Source organism: Mus musculus, chromosome 13 (genome assembly GCF_000001635.26).
Source record: "Mus musculus strain C57BL/6J chromosome 13, GRCm38.p6 C57BL/6J".
In the NCBI taxonomy this organism is placed as follows: domain Eukaryota; kingdom Metazoa; phylum Chordata; class Mammalia; order Rodentia; family Muridae; genus Mus; species Mus musculus.
In genome coordinates, this window is record NC_000079.6 from 9133540 (window position 1) to 9154608 (window position 21069).

Genomic DNA, 21069 nt, shown 5'->3' on the forward strand with positions numbered 1-21069 from the left:
ACTTAAATAATGATTTCTTCCTTTCCTTTTTAAACATTTCTCATTTTAGATTTTTTTTTATGTGCATAAAAGTTTTGCCTGCATGTATCTGTGTAGCATGTCTGCACAGCATGCTGGTTTTAGGGGAGGTCAGAAGAGGTCTCCAGATTTCCTAGGACTGGAGTAAGAAGTTGTGAGCTACTATGTGGGTACTGGGAATTAAACTCTGATCCTCTGCCAGTTCTCCAGTTGTGTCCTTCTAAAAAGTAGCCTATATTTAGCCACTGAGCCATCACTTTAGCACCCAAGATATAATAATTTCTTACCCATAGGGTCAAAGTCATTTCTGAACTAAAACTGTTGTGGAAAAATGTACATTTCTGTGCTGTTAAGTATTCATTAAGCACCTTTCTACTATGTTCTGAATGCTGCTGGGTATTAGCAATATAGTGATAAGCAAAATGTGTCTGGTGTCTACCACCCCATAGTTATGTAGAGCCACAGACACAGCTTAGCTGTGGACACCATGGAAGACTAACTATGCCATACTATAATAATAACTCCGAGTGCTGCTTGTGGGCACTTCACAGCCAGGAAGCCATGTAATCCGTCTTTATAAACTACAGAACGTATATTGGTCATACTTCTCAGCTACAAAAGGCACTAAGATGAAAAAGATTAATGTCAGTTGCTATTAGTAATTTAATGAATGTATTTAGTATGTACATGTGACAAGAGTCTGTTAATATAGTGAATGAAACTGAAATAGAAGAACTTGATTTTCTGTTTGGGGAAGAGAACTGAGCTTAATCCAGAAAGTGATGTATGCATATAGTCAGGAAAGAAAAAATAAGTCATATGGTAGAGAATAATATAATAATACAGATAATAATAGTTATAATTAAAACAACAGGTTCTTTGGAGAATTCTGATGCTAGTTTTATGATTCCAAATATGTGGGAATCTTTAAAAATATACAAGTTATACTTCAGTAAAGTTGTTAAAACGTGTGGTTGTGATTGAAGAATCAGTGTTTATTGCTTACACTTACTTGGAGGAAAATTCTGGCCTTTTTGGAAATACCAAAGTAAAGAATTGCAGGTGGATACTTGCTTAGGCATCTGTTTTGTGGGCATGGGGTTTTAGTTTTTGCCCAGTGAGTGGCAGTGGCAGAAGGTCAGAGTCCCTTTCAGAGAATGAACGTGAATACTGTTTGACTCAGCAGCCTTCTACTTGCAGTGTTAGAAACAGTTGTAGGGGTTTCCCTGGGAGCTCCCCATGCCTGCAACAGTGTGGATTTAATCTGCCTGTTTATAATTACAAATCTCCATGCTTCCTTGATATAACTCAAAACTCATTAGCGGTGTCTCGTGTGTTATTGAGTGCAGAAATGGGTACTGTCTATGCTGAACCCTGGAGAAACACAGCCTCCCTGTTCCCAGCTTAGAACACTAGTTTGAGGTACACCCAGGACTGGGGCCCCTTGTCTCTGCATGAGGAGGCGCTACTTCAGGGTACCATGGCTGGTGGTGTGCTTGAAAAGGCAAGTAGTGTGCCGGGCGTGGTGCCGCACGCCTTTAATCCCAGCACTCGGGAGGCAGAGGCAGGCGGATTTCTGAGTTCAAGGCCAGCCTGGTCTACAAAGTGAGTTTCAGGACAGCCAGGGCTATACAGAGAAACCCTGTCTGGAAAAACCAAAAAAAAAAAAAAAAAAAATAGAAGAAGAAGAAGAAAGAAAGAAAAGAAAAGGCAAGTAGTTTGTTGAAAGAGTGCAGTGGCAAATTGGAGTTAGTATTTGGGAAATAACCACTGCTGAGATGTTTTATTTTTCATTGGGTTGGGGGAAAAAAAATCCAGGGTTTGTAAGTAGAAGAAAGACAGATTTTATCTATCTATTATCTATCTATATATTTATTTTGGATGGGGGGAGGAAATGGAGAAGATCCACTTAATGAGGGGATATGCTAAGCTGTAAAATGTACATACAAAGACTCAAAGTCCCAGAAGGAAATGTACCGAAGTACAGAAGTGCTGGTGCGCTAGAAACAGCAAGCAGTAGTGTGTGGGAATTGAACAAGGCCTGAGAGGTGGTGATCCTGTAAGAGTGTTTGTTCTGATGCTCTGAGTTGGACAGCCTTTGGAGGGGGTCTCTAGCATCTGAGCAGGGGATGCTGCTGTTGTCATTATAACCAGTGAGCTAATGATTTAGTGAGTGCCCAGTGTGTGCTAGGTGTCATGCCGAGTGCTTTAAGCTGGCAATGTCACTGCTGCTGCTGCTGCTGCTGCTGCTACCACTACTACTACTACTACTACTACTACTACAATCTGAATTTTTTTTCTTTCTAAAATTTTTTTTCTTTCTAAAATTTCTAAAACCTGTACATTAAAAAAAAATCATGCAGATTTTAGCAGACCCTAGGTCTAAAGACCTCGACTAACTTCTGTACAATTGAATAGCCATTCTGAACATGAAGATCACACCCTTTCACTACCAAGTATACCCTTAGGTAATTATCCATTACCAAGATCTGAAAAATTCCTATTCACTTTAAAAAGTGAGACTGGCAAGAAAAAGTCATTTCCAGGTGATGTTTATTGAGATTCAGTAACTGCACAGCTGTCTGTAGTAGTGTTAGCACAGGTGAGAACCCTAGACTGGCCGTGTCAGCTTCACCTGCAGCTTCCTGTAGTCGCTCTGGGTAGTTCGTTGTTCTGAAGCTGCGGAGAGAATAGGGAGGCTCTCAGGAATGGGTGCGAGTAGCTCTGCTGAGAGTGTAAGGGGTTTTCCTGCCTTAGTGATTTGTGGCTTTCTCTGGTGTTTCGGGAGTCTTAGCTGCTAGGAGGAGCTCTGGTTTTCTATCTCTTGCTTAGTGCTTAGAGCTTTATAAGTAAGATGTTTCACTTCCATTGTATTGAATTTGTAAATCTATAAATTGAGATTTGTGTTAGGTCATCCAGGAAATCACAGGTTATAAAGTTTTGAGACTGAACTTAGTGAAATGAAGGAATCTGTAGTCATTTGTAGTGTGTAGCAAGCCCTGGGCCTAGAAGAAACTGTAAGGGTGACTTAGCTAGAGTTCTGACTGTGTCAGCTTTGTTTCTTTTTGAGCCTCATTTAACCCCAAAGGTGTGTGTGAATAGCTAGGTTTGGCCTTTTAAGCCTAAACTCTTAATACTAATGTTTGTTTTTACTATAAACTAACAAAACAGCATTTGTTGAACTTAGGATAAAAATACATATATGTGAATTTTTTTTCTAGGTCCCAACAACTAAGGTTTCAGAGCTAAACCCTAATGCAAAGGTATGGGGGACTCATATGTTACATTTGGAAGCGAGTAGTGCAGCTGTTGGTGTGAATGCTGCGTGGGAAGAGGCTCCCGGCCATCCTACAGACTGTGACCAGCAGGGTGAGTAGTGAGCCTGGAGCAGCTTGCTGTTAGCCAAGCCTTTGCCTTCCTCCGCATGTTAATCTGTCTTTTCCATTCACATCTGTGTCCTGGTTTGTGCTAGATTTAGAGTCTTGGGAGCTTTTATAGTCCATTTAAAAACTTTGAGTAATGCCAATGTAGTAAGGGAATTTACTACTTTAAGGAAAAGTTATTCTTCTAACACATCCTCTTGGGATAAAACTACAGTTCTAGGATTGGATGCCAATGGTGATGGCGACAAAAGTCGAGAGAATGCAGCGCTCCCGGACGCACAGGAGGCAGAGCAGACAGACATGAGCACTCTGGCTCTGGACCATTCAGAATATGAACCTCTGCCTGAGAACAACGATACGGGTAAGCCTGCTGTATGAATTTGTTTTCACTTAGAATCTGGGATTTTAATTGTTAAATGTTAAAATTTACTACTTTAAGGAAAAGTTATTCTTCTAACACATCCTCTTGGGATAAAACTACAGTTCTAGGATTGGATGCCAATGGTGATGGCGACAAAAGTTTCTTGGTCTTTCTTTAAACTGTGTACTTTTCATTGCCTCCTTTTACTGTTCCTTGAGACTGATGGATACAGGAGGGAAAGTGTGCTGGAGAATCAAGTGGCTTCTGAGACAAATAGCATTGAGTAGAGAAGCACAAGGTTTTTCATGGGGTGAAGTGTCCAGACTGACAGAGGAATTGAGAGTGAGGCAGGCTGAGAGTCATAGACATAGGACAGAGGCTTTGGAAGCTGGACTTCAGATGTGTTGTGTCCCCTTGTTACTGCAGAGTGACAGAAAGAAAGAAACTTGGGGAAGCAAACCTGTTGGATACATTTTTCCCTTTTTAAATTTGTGTTTATTGTTGCAGCGTGTCATCACCTCAGGTTTTAAACCAAGGCCTGTCTTCAGTCTGCGGTGCTCACTGTCACCTTTTGGAAATATAGGAAAGCATTATCTTAGTGAGCAGACCAAAGGGGCCAGGCCCCTGCTGTGTGAGACAACCTCATTTAGTTTAAGACTCTCAAATATGACAAAATTAAGCATCGCCACTTAGGTAGGAAATATGTTTTTTAAACACTAGGTCTTTTTAAAACTGGTCAAGTGAATAAGGTAAGAATGTATAAAAGAAAGAAAAAAATCAAACCTCATTACTTTCTAGTAAATATGAATTAGCCATCTTGAATTTAAGTGATTTAAACCTCCATTTAAGAAAGGGTTCACCAGCATTTAGCAATTTGACTTGATCAGCTCTTCCTCATTAACCTAACACTAACTGGTTAATAGTTGGGATAAACTAGAGTAATGGTGAAGTTGACTTTTTGATGGCAGAACCAGGGAAGAGTGCTAGACATTTACAGTAGATTTCAAAGGGGAGAGTAACAGGCATTGCATAAGTGGGTGGTGGGGTCCTCTAGTAATGAAAGGAGTCAGAGATAGCTGAGAGTGTAGGGTGCATTTAAATCTTAACCTGGGAACAGAGGCTGCAAAAGGCACCAAGTAGATAATATCAAAAAGTAAAATAACATGTTAAAGTGTGCCTGGAAACTCTAAATCAAAAGTTTGTTCTTTGTAAACAGGTATTTAAAGCTATTTTTGGAAGAAAACAAAAACCTTCTCCTTTGAAGTTAGGGTGTATGCCAATGCGAAATGCTTGTGGGTAATGGGAAAATGGTTCCTTACCTCCAGTTTTGTTTCTGGTGTGATTTATAAAACCTATCAGTTTGTAAAGTGTTAACATCTGCACTGGATTCAGTCCTCAGCACTGGGGTGGAAGCAGATGAAGGGAAGGCTGAGAAGGAGCCACTGTGAGAGCTCCTACTGCAGTGGGCCAGAGTCTCCCAGGAGTACAGGCAGGAGAGCAGGCCGCCGGCCAGGCCACCTCAAGCAGAGCTCACGGGGATCCCAGCCTGAATCTCCGCAGTGTCTCCAGCATCTTTATTCTTTTAAGATGTTATTCTTTACTATTCTTTGACAGTTTAATACATGTATGTACTGATGTTTGAGTTGTTTCAACCCCATTACCTCCCACCCTTCCTTCCCCCAAAAACCCCTCTCCTTCCCAGCAATCATTCTGGTGTCTTACCCACTGAGTTTGACGAAATTGGGGCTTAGTTACTGGCATGCTCGCTGCTTATCAGTGGTCTATTGTTTATATAGCCCCTCTCCTAGCACCTAGTAACATCAAGGGGTAGGCCTTCATGCATTTCTCCCTCCCATTCATGATGAGTGAAACAATAACAGACTCAATATTGCACAGGTCAGCCCAGCTGTGGTTAGGTCAGGACAGTGCCGTGTCATGTGCCGAACGAAGACACTGTTTGGCAGCACGCTTCATCTTCTGTTAGGCTATCAAAACCTTGGATGCGGTGATACAGATACCCATTTAAAGAGTGTGTTAGAATTCACAGCAAAAACAGAGCAATCCTGAAGATGTCCGTGTATTCGAGCGTGCTTGAGCATGCGAGGAGCTAACAGGTCTAAAATACCCTCAGCTCTAGGCAAAAGAGTAAGGTCACAAAGTAACTATAGAGTAGACAGAGAGGTGAGTAGATACCCACAGCAGAGAACCAGAGCCAGTAGGAAACTGGAAGTGTAGTTAGGCTCCGGGGAGACAGGAAGAGAGTTTGAAACTACTGGGCACTGTGACTGAATTTTACTTTCAAGAGCTTGCTTGGGGCCTCACAGTGACTATTAGAGACTGTCTGGTGCTTCTGGCAGAAGGAAGTGGGAAAGACCCGTTGTCAAGAATGCAGAGCACGCTATCTACCTTGACAGCAGTTGCCCTCAGAAGGAACCACACCTGTCAACCAGCCTTTTCTGTTCTCCTCTTACCACAAACCTGAATGAGGAATGACATGTTCTTCCTAACGTCTTTTTTTCTGCCTTGAACACCACATTATACTTAGTCATCATCCTGTTCTGGGCTCCTCACTCTTAACAGTGCTTAGACTTTGTTTTTATAATCTTAACAGTTTTGAGAAGGAGCAGCCGTGTACTGGGGTACTCCTGTTTGAAAGTCTTCTGACGTATTTTCCACCACCATGCTTATATTAAAGAGTGAGTAGAAATTGATGAAGATGAAGCACTGTTTTCATCATGTGACAGGAATGCACACTTGGTGACAAAGAAACTTCACATTGTAGCTGCTGTCCTTGACAGCCTGCTGACGTCCCATTGATTTTTTTTTTTTCCTGGTCTTTTCGAGACAGGGTTTCTCTGTATAGCTCTGGCTGTCCTCAAACTCAGAAATCCGCCTGCCTTTGCCTCCCAAGTGCTGGGATTAAAGGTGTGCGCCACCAATGCCCGGCCCCATTGATTTCTTAATAGTTCAATAGTTAGAATTGAGGAGTGGTGCTCATTCATGCCAAGGAAAATACTGGGTCGTTTATTTTACTTTTTTTTTTTTTATAAGTAGCCTCAGTCCTTGTATCTGCTTCCTGCTGGTGGTGACTCACTGGAGTCTCACTGGTGTCGGTCAGTCCCGCCCACAGCAGCCTGTCCTCATGAGCTCTCCTCTCCTACCGTGCACAGTCTTCGCTTGCCTGCTGTGCTTACTGTCTGTGTATCCGCACCATCGTGAACCTCCTGCACTGCTACATCAGTCTGGGCTACATCAGGTTCCCGTCATTCTGGTTGTTATTTAAAGGTTCTAAATTTTATGGCTGGACAAACACTCTAATTTAGACATGAGCAAGACTCCGGGTTAAAAATGTTGAACTCCATCTGGTAGGTCTGATGGATGACCACAGTTCAGTATAAACTCTCAGTCTTGCCGTTGTGTGAATCCTTACAGACCAGCTTCGTTCTCTCCAGTGTCTTCTCTTAGAGGTGTACCTGATTTTGCTACCAGTTTTCATCCAAATCCACTGAGGAATAGGACGATTTTGCTTTTGTTTCTTGGCCAGGAATCACTTGATTCTGAAAGTCTTGTGAGCAGACATGGTGAGAATCAGGCGTAGCATGCATGATGGCGGAGGAGGAAAGGAGAAGAGCTCTGCTTTTTTTTTTTTAAGATTTATTAATTTTGTATATGAATACTCTTTGTACATGTCAATACTCTATCTGCATGTACATGTTACATGTTACAAGAGGGCATCAGAACTCATTACAGATGGCTCTGAGCCACCAGGTGTTTGCTGGGAATTGAACTCAGAACCTCTGAATAAGCAGCCAGTGCTCTTAACTGCTGAGCCATCGCTCTAGCCCCAGTCTCCATCATTCCTACACAGTATCTTCTGTACACCTATGTCCTTCCATCAAGGTCCTTCAGAGCACTGTTCTGTGCCTTTATCATGGCCTCGTGACCTGACCAGTCCCTCCTGAATTTGTTTAAGCCTTAAGTTGTCCTTACAAGTGTGATAATTGCATTTATCTAGCTCTTTAAAAATCCTATTCTGAAGCTGGACATGGTGGCGCATGCCTTTAATACTAGCACTTGGGAGGCAGAGGCAGGCAGATTTCTGAGTTCAAGGCCAGACTGATCCACAAAGTGAGTTTCAGGACAGCCAGGACTATACAGACAAACCCTGTCTCGAAAAACAAAAAAACCCAAAACAAAACAAAAAAAAGACCCTATTCTGGCCAGGCCTGTTTTGTGGATTTTGGTTTTTGGTTTTTCCTCCCTGTGGTATTTGAACCTCATGCCTCTAACAGACTCCATAGCGCTCTAACTATGAGCTATATATCTCACCCTGCTCTTACATTACGTATTTTGTGTGTGTGTGTACGTGTACGTGTACTCGCGCGCATGGAGGCACGTGTCTTACATGTAAATATACATGCGGCTAGAAGCCAACCTCCAATGTTGCTCTTCAAGAGACATACTAACTACGTCACCACGTCTCTCAGTGGGATCTGGGCCTCGTTGGTTAGGCTGAGGAGTTGACTAGCAAGCTCCAAGGATCTGCCTGTTTCTGCCCGCATCCCCACTCCCAGCCAGTGTTGGGATTACAAGTGTGTAACCTCATAGTCAGCTCTCATGGATCAGGAGGTTGAACTCAAGTCCTCATTTGCCTACACAAAAACACATACCAACTAAGCTGTCACCCCAGACCACTGTCATTTTTGTTGGTGATTTCTTCATCCTACTAAATCATTCCCTTCTCTCACTTCCAGTCCCCATCTACTTCAAGGTAGTCTTACATGGTAGGCTCAATGGGCCAGATGCTTCCAGTAGCCACTGGCATTTTATTGCTGCAGAGTGGAACATTAGTGTGCTCCTGAGCTAAATAGCAGGCAGGCCTTTGTCTTCCATACTTGGCTTTGGCACCTGGAGGGCAGTCTTCCGTCAGTGACTGTGCTAGCATCTTGATCATACTGCTGCAGCTTCTCTTTCTGTCTGTACCATGTAACCATGGTGGTCTTTCCAAAATATCACCCCCCCAAATTGGTTCCAGTCACATTCAAATAAAAATTTCAACAATCTCCTTGACCTGAATATCATACATGCTTCACTCTGTGACTTCCTTTTCACTCCACTGTTGTACAGCCTCCTTACTGTCTGTTGACCCTGCCTCTCGGGCCTCTGTCTGAACTTCACTGCACTCTTTTCCCCCATTAGCAAATGGCACCTCCACGTAGGGTAGCACCATGCTACTCTGGCCTGTGCCCAGACTGTTTCTTCTGAGTCACTTGAGTCTCATTATGCTGACAATGGCTTCTTTAGCAGTCCTTTGTCTGTCTCTCTCAGTGGAATGCTGGCCTGGGGAGAGCTGGGGCCTTGCTTCTTTTAGGCTGAATTCACAGTTCCTGTATCAAATAATTGTCTCTTCAATATGGAGATTGGAATGTGAGTTTAAATGAGATAACCTGGGGAAAGTCTCCAGTTCAGGGATTAACAGGCCACAAGTTTTCACTTTCAAGTCTCATGATCTTTATTCCTTGGTTATTTTTGCAGTTTAGTTTCTTTTTGCTAGTGAAGATGTATTTTGTGAATGCTCCATATGTTGTGAATGCTCTGTAAGACACTGTTATGAACTGTCAGCTCTACATTTGTTCTGAATTCCCCCACCTTGTCTGCCTTTTACTAGTCTTTAACCTTGACTTTTAGAATACAAGTGTCCTTTGTCCTCTCTTGGCTGACTTATGTACAAAAACTCAATGTGTTCAATGCCTTCAAACCAGTGATACTAAATACTAGGTGACAAGGTTGTCCTGAGTGCTACAGGTGGCAGGGGCTTTCAGCCGAACGTCACACTGCTAGAGTCCATTGCCTCACCTGCTGCTGCTGTCTGTGACCATATACACATACCTGTGGTGCCCCAAACATCGTTTCCGCAACAGTTTCCTCCAGATGTAGAACAAGCTCTTGTGCCCTGAGAATCTGATGAGGACTCTTTAATAAAATCGTTTCTCATTTGCCCCTTTGACAGCTCTCCTATAGAACAAATGGCCCCCGTATCAGCAGTCTCCAACTCTCTTCCTTACCTTTCCACTGGGGTGGTTTGGGTTCACCTGTATTCTCTTTGCTTTGTTTTGATGCTTTCTTTTGCAATTACTTTTCTTTAGAGTCAGTGTGCTTGTTTGCTACCTGAAAACCTTTTCTGAAGTAAGGCAAGATACCAAGGAAGCCTGTGCTGACTGCTGTGGGACAGAGTCACTGCTAGACTTGGCCAATGAAATGCCATTGCTTTCTCAGTTATTGCGTTTGTTTTGTTTTTTCACAGTTTACTTTTTTCTAGCAGGTAAAATAGTACTTTTTGTATTATTGTGCGTATATGCAGGTGAAATCACTGAAATGCTGTACTGAATTACCAATGTGCTTGGTAAATTTTAAGCCATTTTTTTCCTGAGTTATTTATTACTTCTGTGTAGGAGGAAATGAGTCTCAACCAGAAAGCCAGGAAGACCCTCGGGAAGTACTTAAAAAAACATTGGAATTCTGCTTATCTAGGTAAGGCTGTTAGTGATATTTTCTAATGTCTGATATCTCTTGTATTACACATTGGCTATTGATTACAAATGTGATTTTTCATAGTAGTATGTTTATAAATATCTAACTAAATGCCTGTCTACTCATCAGAAGTGCTATTGAGAACTGGTAGTGACCCCCAGGCCAGGGATCCTCAGATCCACCTTGGTGATGATTGTCTGACTGTTGTTTGACTATGGATTTCAGCATATGCAGAACACGCTGTCGACCTTCAGATGAATGTCCAAAACACCTCTTTAGTGGGCTTCTTTATTTATATGGCACTCACATTTAAATACATGTTTGCCTTACTTTCCCTTAAATGACAACTTGTTGGAAAACGTTGAACTTTTGAGTTAGTGAAAGTAGACATGTGGATGGGTAGGTAACTGGCAACAAATGAAGTACCCTGTAGCTCCGAGGACATCACCATGTCTGAAAGAAGGTCCCACAAAGACAAGAAGGCCTGCTTAAGATAAAGTAACTATCTAAGCATCCTTCCTTCGCTTTATCGCAACCTAGTAAATTACCAAGTTTTAGCAAATGGCATGCCGTAAAAATGAAACATACTTTTGTCCAAGTTGCAAAGTTCCACTCCCTGCCATTTACAAACCTTGTTGTAGCTCTCCCATAGCTGAGAGGAGGGACAGGTGAGCAGGGCTCCTCTCACTGTTTGGTCTTCACTGAAGGAGGGCTGTGAAACCCAGTACTGTGTTTTTGTTTTGTGGTATGTTTGAGACTGTGTATGTTGTATTACATACGGTCGTTTCCCTGAGAATTCACAGGAAACATTTTCTTTGGCCCGCCTGGCATAAAGTAGTACATCGTGTCCTCCTTGTTAGTATATGGTTTTCCTTCCACCCTGGCTGCAGGTGCTAATCCTGTTTCCTTCTTGTTAATAACTCTGGCTGCCTAGAAGCTGAAACTTGGAGTACCTTTAACATGTGTCCAGATGTTAGGGTACATTTGGGGACTATCTCCTGGCCCTTTGTATTTCTTGTAGCTTTCTTATTCATTTAGCTAGATTTCCCTATTATTAAAAAACAAAACAAAAAGATGGACATTTTTAATAAATTACTCAAACATTGTCCAAAACAAAGATGAACTACAACTGCACCCTTTTTTGCTTGTTTTAAGTTATTTATTGTTTTTTGTTGTTGTTTTTGTTTTTGGGTTTTTTTTTTCTTTTTCTTTAAGACGGGGTCTCTCTCTATTGCCCTGGCTATCCTGGAACTTGTTCCATAGACCAGACTGGCCTCCAACTCAGGGATCCATATTGTCTCTCTCCTTCCTGGAAGCTGGGAGATGAAAGTGTGTGCACCACCCCTGGCTATAACTATGTGTTCAAAGAATCCATTTGTGGCTAATTTTGATTGTATCAATTGTGCAAATAATCAAATGGAGTTTAGACTCAGCTCTCACTTCAAAGCTGTCCCACACCACACCCATGCCTCGTGTAAAATTGGTAGTATTAGAGGTGAAAGTTCCTTTAAATAAATATCAGTTAAAAGAGTTTGCTTTCTTTCAACAGGGAGAATCTTGCTAGCGACATGTACCTTATATCCCAGATGGACAGTGATCAGTATGTGCCAATTACAACGGTAGCTAACCTTGACCATATCAAGAAACTCAGTACTGATGTGGATTTGATTGTTGAAGTGCTAAGATGTAAGTAGATAACGATTTAAGGTTATATTTATAGGACTTGGGGTAAATGAGATACTCTCTCTTTCTGGACTTCTTACCTTTCGCAGGCTCCTAGAACAGGAAGGAACATTGGTTGAACCTACAGTGTAAGGTCACAAATATTATGGGTAATTGAAGGAGAAAAAGAATCTTTTTATTAGACATCTTTAAAGACAGCTACTAAATTAATAAAAACCAAAACAAATAATAACATTTATGAAGTAAATATATATTGGTTTAGCTACTAAATGATTTTCTTTCCAACTTGTTGCTTAAGCTTTGGTGAAATATTGTTTCTCTTTTTTCTTAGAAAGATACTGGGAATAAAGTTGTTTCTCCAGAATTTGGCACATACAGTGAATGTTTAAATACTACATAGTGTCTAAATCCACAGCCACTTCAGGAGATACATGTTACCTTTTGTGTCAAAACTATTATTTATTTATATTCTACTTGATTTGGGGGACTTCACTACCTTTTCCACTTTATTTTCTTAAAAGAGAGAAAATACCTTCACCTTAGATGTGATTGGCATAAAGTACCACATTTAAAGGTTGTAGCCAGTTAGTGTTGACACTTGGGTACATAGGTGAAGAAACATCACAACTGTGAGGTTAAGGTTACCGCTGTTCCTCTCAGAGCTTTGCTGGTGCTTTCTGTACGTACTTTGCTGTGATGTTTCTGTTTCCTTTTAAATCAAATTGTTTTTATTATAAAAATGCACTTTTTATACTCAAGCTACAAATTCCAGGTGAGTGATTTTCCCTGTTCCCTCCCTTGAGACTGATGTGTGTGTGGTCCAGCTGTTGTGGCTTTCTCACAAAGAACATGGTATGTTCCACCTCACACATGCTAGCACACCAGTATTGCTTACAAACGTTTGAGTGAGTAGACATTGCTGTTGGAAATAAAGTCTTAATTCTGCTGACCAGCTTTTTTTGTAGGTGTGTGTCTATGTTTCCCTGTCCCTATTCATTGATGAGACAGTCATTTCAAAAGTTTTCTGTGTGCACTTGACTTAGTAGTATATTAAAAGATTGCTGTCTTCCTTTAGAACTTAATTGGATTTAAAAGACTTTTTAAAATTTATCTTTACTCTGTGTGTGGGGGGGTGGATGCTATGTGGTTTTATGTACCACAGTGTGTGCACATGGTGCTCAGGGTAACTTCTGGAATTTGATTTTTTTTTCCTATGAGTTTTAGGGATGGAACTTGAGTCACTGGGCTTGAGCAACTAGCATCTTGACCTGAGTGAGCCATTTGGCCAGCCTTAATTGATTTCTCATTTTTCTATCCCTCTACAAAAAGCTAAAGAGCTGGCAAACATAATTATCAGTAGGACCTTAAAGCATTATATGACATTTTCCAAGATAGTAGTTTACTTTTCAGTATTGCCATTTAGAATACATGCTTTGGGGGTGGGGTAGTTGAGTTAGTTCTGTTGGATCTAGTTAAAAAGATCAGCAACTTGGCCGTATTTGTCTATATTACACTAAGTCTGTGGAATTATTCTTATGTATTATCCTCCAGCACCACTGACTAAAGTTGTCAGTTTTCACTGTAGAAAGGAGAAAACCCATTAACCCCGTGTCTGGTGCTTTGAGGATTTGATCTGTTTGATCTACAGCTGTCACCTCGTTTTGTGTATCTTTGGTAGTTCTTGAAGAAAATTTTAAATTTACATATTCATTTTGAACATTTAACAGGAAGATGGGTTTAAACTGTGTAGTAGTTTGTTTGGGTTTGAACATTTTAATAGTTCACCAAGTGTACAGTTTCTCTGGTGTGTTTGCTAACTAGTGCTCATATCCCGTTGGAGTGTCGTGTAATGTTGTTTTATCCTTTTGTTTTCTCCTCTCCACAGCTTTACCTTTAGTCCAAGTGGATGAGAAGGGAGAGAAAGTAAGGCCAAATCAGAACCGGTGCATAGTAATACTGCGTGAGATATCGGAGTCTACCCCCGTGGAAGTAAGTGCTGCCTCCACTTGCGGTACTTGACATTTTCCTGGGATTTTGTTGTTGGTGGTGGTATTTGTTTATATATCTGTTTTTGATAGGACTTGTTTAAAAAAAGATACAAAAACACCTTTTCTCAGGATATACACACTGGTAAATACAATGTGATTCACTTGTAGAAGAAAATAACCATCACACCTTTTGTTCTCAAGACTCCTTTAAACATTTAAAATTTTTAAAATAATGAGGTTTGTATATTTCAATAGTTAGAAATTAAAAATGTAATAGGTTTAGATATGTAGTGGGTGGGAAGGCTACATGGTGTGGGTCTTTATGACTTTACATCTTGTTCTGTTTACATCTATTGGTTTGTTGTTCTTAGTTTGTTTGGGCTTGGGGCTTTTTTTTACCTCACTGGATATAACTCTTTTTGGTTGGTTGGTTCCGTTTTGGTTTTCTAGAGGCAAGGTCTCACTATGTATAGTCCAAGCTGGCCTTTAACTCATGGTCCTCCTACCTCAGGCTCCTGAATGTTAGCGACGTAAGTATGTGCCACCATGACCAGCCCAAATATTTACCACTTTTAGTGGTTTCAGGCACCTCCACCTGCAGCCCACCCAGCTGCTTGCAGACTGTGATAACTAAGAATGCCACCCAAAACAAAACTGTAAACTTACTTAAAACATGAGTTTTTGTGTATGTTTCCTTCGTAAGTCAACGGATTCTTAAGCATGAACTTTGTTGATAATATCACTTGGTTGTATGTCTTAGTAGCCCTTCAGTCAGGTTCTGTTTTTTCCTTTTGCCTGATTCTTTTGAGAGATCTTGTATAAATCCATTCGTACTGAAAACAACCTTTTTTTCACCTCTGGTATGTTTGAGAGAATCCTGATTTAGAGCTTACTAAAAGCTTTTTTATTTGCTTTGTTTGGTTTGGGGCGAGGAGTTAGTAAAGTTCCTGGATTGGTGGGGAGTGCTTTCTCCCCAACACCCCAATTCCTGTGTTTTAAACACATTGTTCTCTGGTTTGCATTGTTTCTGCTGAAAAAAAAAATCTGCCAGTTTTTCTCTTTGTTCCTCTCTGTCTTTCTGTGACTCTTGGGAAATTTTCATCATTATCAAGCTTTTCCTTTCTGAGCATTTGAAATGGACATTCAGTAACTATTCTGGTTTTGCTGTCACTTGTATTATTTTAAGGTTAATCCAATTGGTCTTTTTCACTATAAGCAGCCTTTTCTATTTCTTAATGTGATTATTACTTCAGTGAGTGGTAAAACCTTCAGATAGTTTTGAATTCTAATAAATATTCTGAGATTCAGCTAAGTTCCCTGGTGGTGTGTGTGTAGTCCCAACTGCTCAAGACTAAGGCTGGAAAGGCTGTTCAAGGCTATTCTGAGACACATTTGTGAAGTGGTTCAGAACAGCCTTCATACAGGGCACAGTCTTGTTTGCTTGCTCTCATGTTCTCAGGGTTAAGACAGACTTTCCACTCTGGCTGCCCAGTAAGCTGGCTGTAGGGTTATTCTACCTTACTATTCTAGTTGTTTTGTTTCTGGCTAAAGACCTAACGAAAACCCTCCACAAAGCTCTGGAGACTTGCCCATCTTGTGACCTGGAAACCCTAGGCTTTGGCGCTCTTGGCCCCTGTATGTTCTTTCAGAGAAGGCTCTCCTAGCCTGCTAATGACAGATGTCTAAAAAGCTTTATATAGCTTATCTTTTTACTTATGACTTGTGTCATTTGGGGCCATAAATCTATTTAACTTAGCCAGAAGCAAAAGTTCAGCTAATATTTCTAGTTTTCAAACTACCTTTTAAATTAATTTGTGTATTTATTAGCCTGTTGATAAAATACAATGTTTTTTCCCCCTTCCTTCCCATTCCCCTTCTCTTCCTTCTCTCTCCCTTCCCCTTCGCTCTCCTCCCTTCCCCATCGTCTTGTTAAGAATCCTGTATTCCAGAGCAGCACAGAACTCTGTAGCTGCGGATGACCTTCAACTTAGTTGCTCTCCTTGCTTGAGTGCTAGTATTACAAGCATGTACCACAATGCTCAGTTTATGTTGTATTGGGGATCAAACGGAAGGTTTCTTAAGCACTAGGCAGGGCGTGCAGGCCCTACTGTTCATATTAATGCTAGTTCCTTGTGGGGAAGGGAAAGCTGTCAGTGATTACTTCCTTCTTTGTGGCATGTGATCCGTGGGTGCTCCCTGCAGTGCTTCTGAAAGAGACCTCACAGCTGCATCAGAGCATGAGAGAATACGTTTTCCTCCTAATTTGATAGATAAAAAGCAGCGTGACTGAGGACTAATTTCTAACTTCTCTGTTTTCTGTAGGAAGTAGAAGCACTATTTAAAGGAGATAATTTACCAAAATTTATAAACTGTGAATTTGCCTATAATGATAATTGGTTTATTACCTTTGAAACAGAAGCTGATGCACAGCAGGTAAGTGTATTCCTCTGCCAGCCTGTGAAGTCTGTAGTTTCCCCATGTTTCATCAGTGTACAGCAGAAGTTAGGACATTGAGGTTATTATAGCAACACCGTGTATGTTTTTGTAGCACTGCTGAAAGAAGGTCACATTACTTCTAAGTGTATTATGAGTAAGCAGTTGTGGGAAATCAAATCTGCTCTCATATCTGGGGAAAATTTTTTGTTTGCAAAGTGAGGAAATTTGAACCTAACCCTGACCAGTGAGGGAGTGTCCATTGTGTGGCAAAGTGCTTTCAAAGGTATTGAGAAGTTTTGTGCTCTTAAAGGAGGTGTCTGATTTAGGGGAAGTATACCAAGTGTGAAACGTTAAGCACTACAAACAGAGGGTCAGAAGGAAAAAGCACAGAAACCTAGAAGGCCGAAGGGTAGAAGCTCTGTTCTGTGGCCGTGGCCTGCCTGGTGAGCCAGATGGGTGAGCATAGGCGGAACTGAGGAGCCTCTGCGTGAAGTGGGGCTTGATAAAGACTAATGCTCAGACAGTAGATGTAGGCCTACGTAGTGACAGCAGCACAAATATTCCAATCTCCTGTCCCTGCCTTCTAAGACCTTCCTTTCCTACATTACATAATCTCAGTTGCTAGTTGGGTTAATAGGAGGGAAGCAGTATTCTTTTGTATCTAAATTGAAGAGTTTTAGCTTGTGGTTTGAGGCTGCTTATATGGTATTTATTAATACTTAGAAGGTTATTTAAATATTTTACAATAATTTGGGGCACAGATACTATAATAAGGATGCTTTTAGTGACCTGTGAACAAAAGAGGGTCAAAAATCACTCTTTTTAGATCCTGTCTGCTATATTCAACCATACATATCATTATCTGAGCTGTAAAGTTAACTTACAAAGTTAACAGAACGGTATTTTGTATCATTTTTACCCATAGGCTTACAAATACCTTCGAGAAGAAGTCAGAACTTTCCAAGGAAAGCCAATTAAGGTAAATAATACCATTGCATATAGCTTGTTTATTGCATTGTTAATATTCTTAAATGTTCTCATGGGAACATGTAACATCTTGAATGTCTCCAAACAGGCGCGGATAAAAGCAAAGGCAATAGCGATAAACACATTTTTGCCAAAGAATGGATTTAGACCTCTGGACATGAACCTTTATACCCAGCAGCGCTATGCTACATCGTTTTACTTACCTCCAGTGTACAGTCCCCAGCAGCAGTTCCCTCTGTACAGCCTGATCACCCCCCAGACGTGGTCAACAACACATAGCTATCTTGATCCACCCTTGGTAAGCCTTTTCTTTGTTTTAAATTTACATAACAGGTTTACATTAGGTACTGCACTAGGCACTCTAAAAGCTTAAGTTCTGCTCTAATCAGAGAACCACGTGTCTACAGTTTGTCTAGTGTACAGACCTCAGGTTTATGGTGTGGATTTACAGTTTAATTGGGCAATAAAGGTAGAGTCCTGTGCAACAGAGTCCTGCGAGGCTGTGATCCTTGCCTCCTGCCCTCTTAGCGTTGCCTTTCTGTGAAGCACAGTACAGTAAAGGCTCCAGCTGCTGTCCTGCACAGGGAGAGGGGCTTGACACAAGGAATTCTGTCGTAGAAGAAGATGTATCTCAGTAGTTTCCTAGCAGTCCGGGAAAGCAGGAGACATATAGAATGTCTCACAAAACTCAACATACCCACTTTAGGGTTGGCCTTTGTTAAGGTCTGTGGTTTTAATTTATAAGTCTGTAGTGAGCATGGTCACTTTTCTCCAGCTTTGTGCAATAGACCGTAGGAAACATGGACTCTGATTTGACTTCACTGATGTAGTGAGGTTGTGGTAAGGTTCCGTGATAAGAACATCAGCCTTGTGAGGTAAAGTCCTTGAAAGTGAGGCCAGGTGACAAAGCTGGATGAGTTCATATCTGTAGGCTTGTGTGGCACTGTTGGTACTGATGTAAATGTAAGGAAAGGTAAAGAATAGAATGCATAGAAGGAAATGGTCAGAACGCAGAAATGAAGTTATTAACTCTGGAAGACTGCGTATCCAGAGTGTGGCTGTGGACTAGATAGAGAACAAGTGGGGGTGCTCAGGATCAGGTGTCTGGATGCCGCCTGCCACCTGTCAGGTAGAGTCAGTACCACTCATTGGCAGGCAAGCAGGAGAGGTGTGGGAAAGAGGGAGCTTGAGACAGAGTTGTTCAGACTTTAAAATGCAGTTGCTGTTAAATACTGAAAGATGAAGATAAATGTCTATGAGAAACTGAGTACATTTAGGAGCGGATACTGCAAAAATAGATATAAATAGAAAATACCATTAAACTTAAAGCAAGAACTGATGAGCCATTGTGTGTACCTTAATCTGGTGTTCATGTTTCATGTTAACTTAGAAGAAGGATCAAAGAAAGGAAGGTCTGAGGATAGAGTGTGTGTACAAAGGCACCCAGGTTGCTAAAGATCAGCTTTTATTCTCAGTGTACCAGGCAGCTGGGAACGGGGGTGGTAAGTTGCTTTCATAAGAGTCCTTAGACACATGGACTTTGACCTGGTTCTTGTAGGAAGTAATGTGGAAGATTTCATTTCCTTATATGGAAATGGGCTGGAGAGATAACTCAGTGGTTAGGAGCACTGGTTGCTCTTCCAGAGGACCTAGGTTCAATTCCCACACCCACGTGGCAGCTCACAACTGACTGTACCTCCAGTTCTGGGGACCTGACACCTATGCATATTAAAACATAAACAATTGTTTTTAAAAAAGAAAAAAGAAATGACAGTATGTTCCATGTTTTAAAGGTAGCTCTCTAACCATGTGTAGAACAGGAGTTACAGAAGAGTCTCAGGCCCGTGACACTCCCCTCCCTCCAGTTCTATAAAACACTGCAGTACAAAGTTTGGTATACCATTTCTAAAATGAGAACTTATATCTATCTCTAAACTTTGAAATGACCAGAGGAAAATACATGGAGACATAGGCATAGGTAAAGACAGCAACAGTGGGCAAACAGGGTTCTGTCCTGCTTAAAAGTTTCTACCCAACAAAGAAGCAATTACCGTAGTAGAGACAACCTGTACTGGAAGAGAACTGTTAGCAGATTTATCCAACAAAGGCTTCCTACCCAAATTCACAATGAACTAAAAAGATGAGGTGAGGGTGCAGGGGAAGAGATTCTTTGTACACGGTTCCTGGGAATATAAATTAGTTCAGGCACCATGGAAATCAGTGTAGAGATTCTGGGAAAACAGTAAAAGTGGACCTGGAGTAGCATCTAGTTTACCACCCATGGCATACATCCAATGGAATAAATACCTTAGACAGTAGAGGTGTCTGCACATTCATCTGCATTGTGAACTATACACAGTGGCCAAGTCTGGAAATCACTTTAGGTGCCTGTCAGTTAGTGAATAGATTAATAGAGAACCATGTGCTAACTGTTGAGAGGATCTCTTGTAAGCCATCTGTCAATAAAAAAGCAGGAAATAGGAAGTGGGACACTTGCAAGAAGAGAGGATTCTGGCTAATAGTAAGAGGAAAAAGAGACTAGGGGAAGAGATGAGTGATGGACATCAGGTAGATGAACCTGGAGAGAGACTGAGGGAGACGCTGAAGAGGCGAGAAGGAAGAAGTGGTCTGGGACTGAAAGAGAGACAACTAACCAAGTGGTAGATGTAGAATGATTTAAATGTAAATAAGAGCTAGACAGGAAATGAGCTAACACTTCTGGCCTAGCCATTTAATAATAACTAATTAGTCTCAGAGTCATCATTCCAGGAGCAAGACTGGGAAAGGAAAAACAGATATATATACACACATACATACACACACACACACACACACACACACACACACACACACACACACACACACACACACACACACACATTCAGCCATAGAGAAGAACTACATCACATCATTTGCAGGGAAAAAAAAAGATGGATCCAGAGTAAGCAAAATAATGCTAGATCCGACAAGTGCTTGTGGTTTTCTCACAGGCGGGGCATGAAGGTTGGGGGAGGGGGTGTTTGGTTTTGGGAGGGTCCAGCGTGGGAAGGAGGGCAGAAGAGGCGTAGGAGGGCCAGGTGGCCACGATTGAGCGCATGTACATGTGGAGGAGAGTGCCCAGTGAAGCCTTTGCACTGTACAAACGATACAGGCCGGGAGGAGGCAGAAGGAAACAAACGCCTGCCTCTTTTTGAGTTCTAATGAGAAGGAAGTATGTTTCTAAAAAGGGTACACTTTCTGTGGGCACAGACCCTTGGCTATGTGGTTGCATCTCCCAGAAGTGTCAGATCTGTAGAGGAATTGTCCCAGTAGTGCTCTTCCCCCACGTGCCTGCCGCACAGGCCTGCCTTGCCGAGGTCTTCCTGCAGTGGCATACTCTTGTCACCTCTTGTCATACTCCTTGTCTAGATACCTTTTCTGTTGTTTTATATCCAGGTTTTCGCATTTAGGCCCTTTTCTGAGGTATGTTATGTGTAAAATTATGTATGAGTTTAAGCTGGAGTTTTGTTTGTTTGTTTGCTTGTTTTGTTTTTTCGAGACAGGGTCTCTGTGTAGCCTTGGCTGTCCTGGAACTCACTCTGTAGCCTATACTGGCCTTGAACTCAGAGATCTACCTGCCTTTGCTGGGATCAAAGGAATTAAAGGTGTGTGTTACTACTACCAGAATGGTCTTGCCACATTT

At 41.4% G+C, this 21069-nt stretch overlaps 1 protein-coding gene across 6 annotated transcripts in view; it reads left to right on the forward strand.

The window, feature by feature from the left end:
• Positions 1–21069, forward strand: part of Larp4b (La ribonucleoprotein domain family, member 4B) — an 80799-nt gene that overhangs the window by 39887 nt on the left and 19843 nt on the right. For all 6 annotated transcript variants that reach the window (XM_006516476.3, NM_172585.3, NM_001311117.1 and 3 more), the window contains 8 exons: positions 3240–3387; positions 3616–3762; positions 10215–10293; positions 11843–11979; positions 13862–13965; positions 16287–16397; positions 17326–17379; positions 17476–17685. In XM_006516476.3, coding sequence (XP_006516539.1) covers positions 3240–3387; positions 3616–3762; positions 10215–10293; positions 11843–11979; positions 13862–13965; positions 16287–16397; positions 17326–17379; positions 17476–17685 — 990 coding nt within the window. The remainder of the gene's footprint in view (positions 1–3239; positions 3388–3615; positions 3763–10214; positions 10294–11842; positions 11980–13861; positions 13966–16286; positions 16398–17325; positions 17380–17475; positions 17686–21069) is intronic.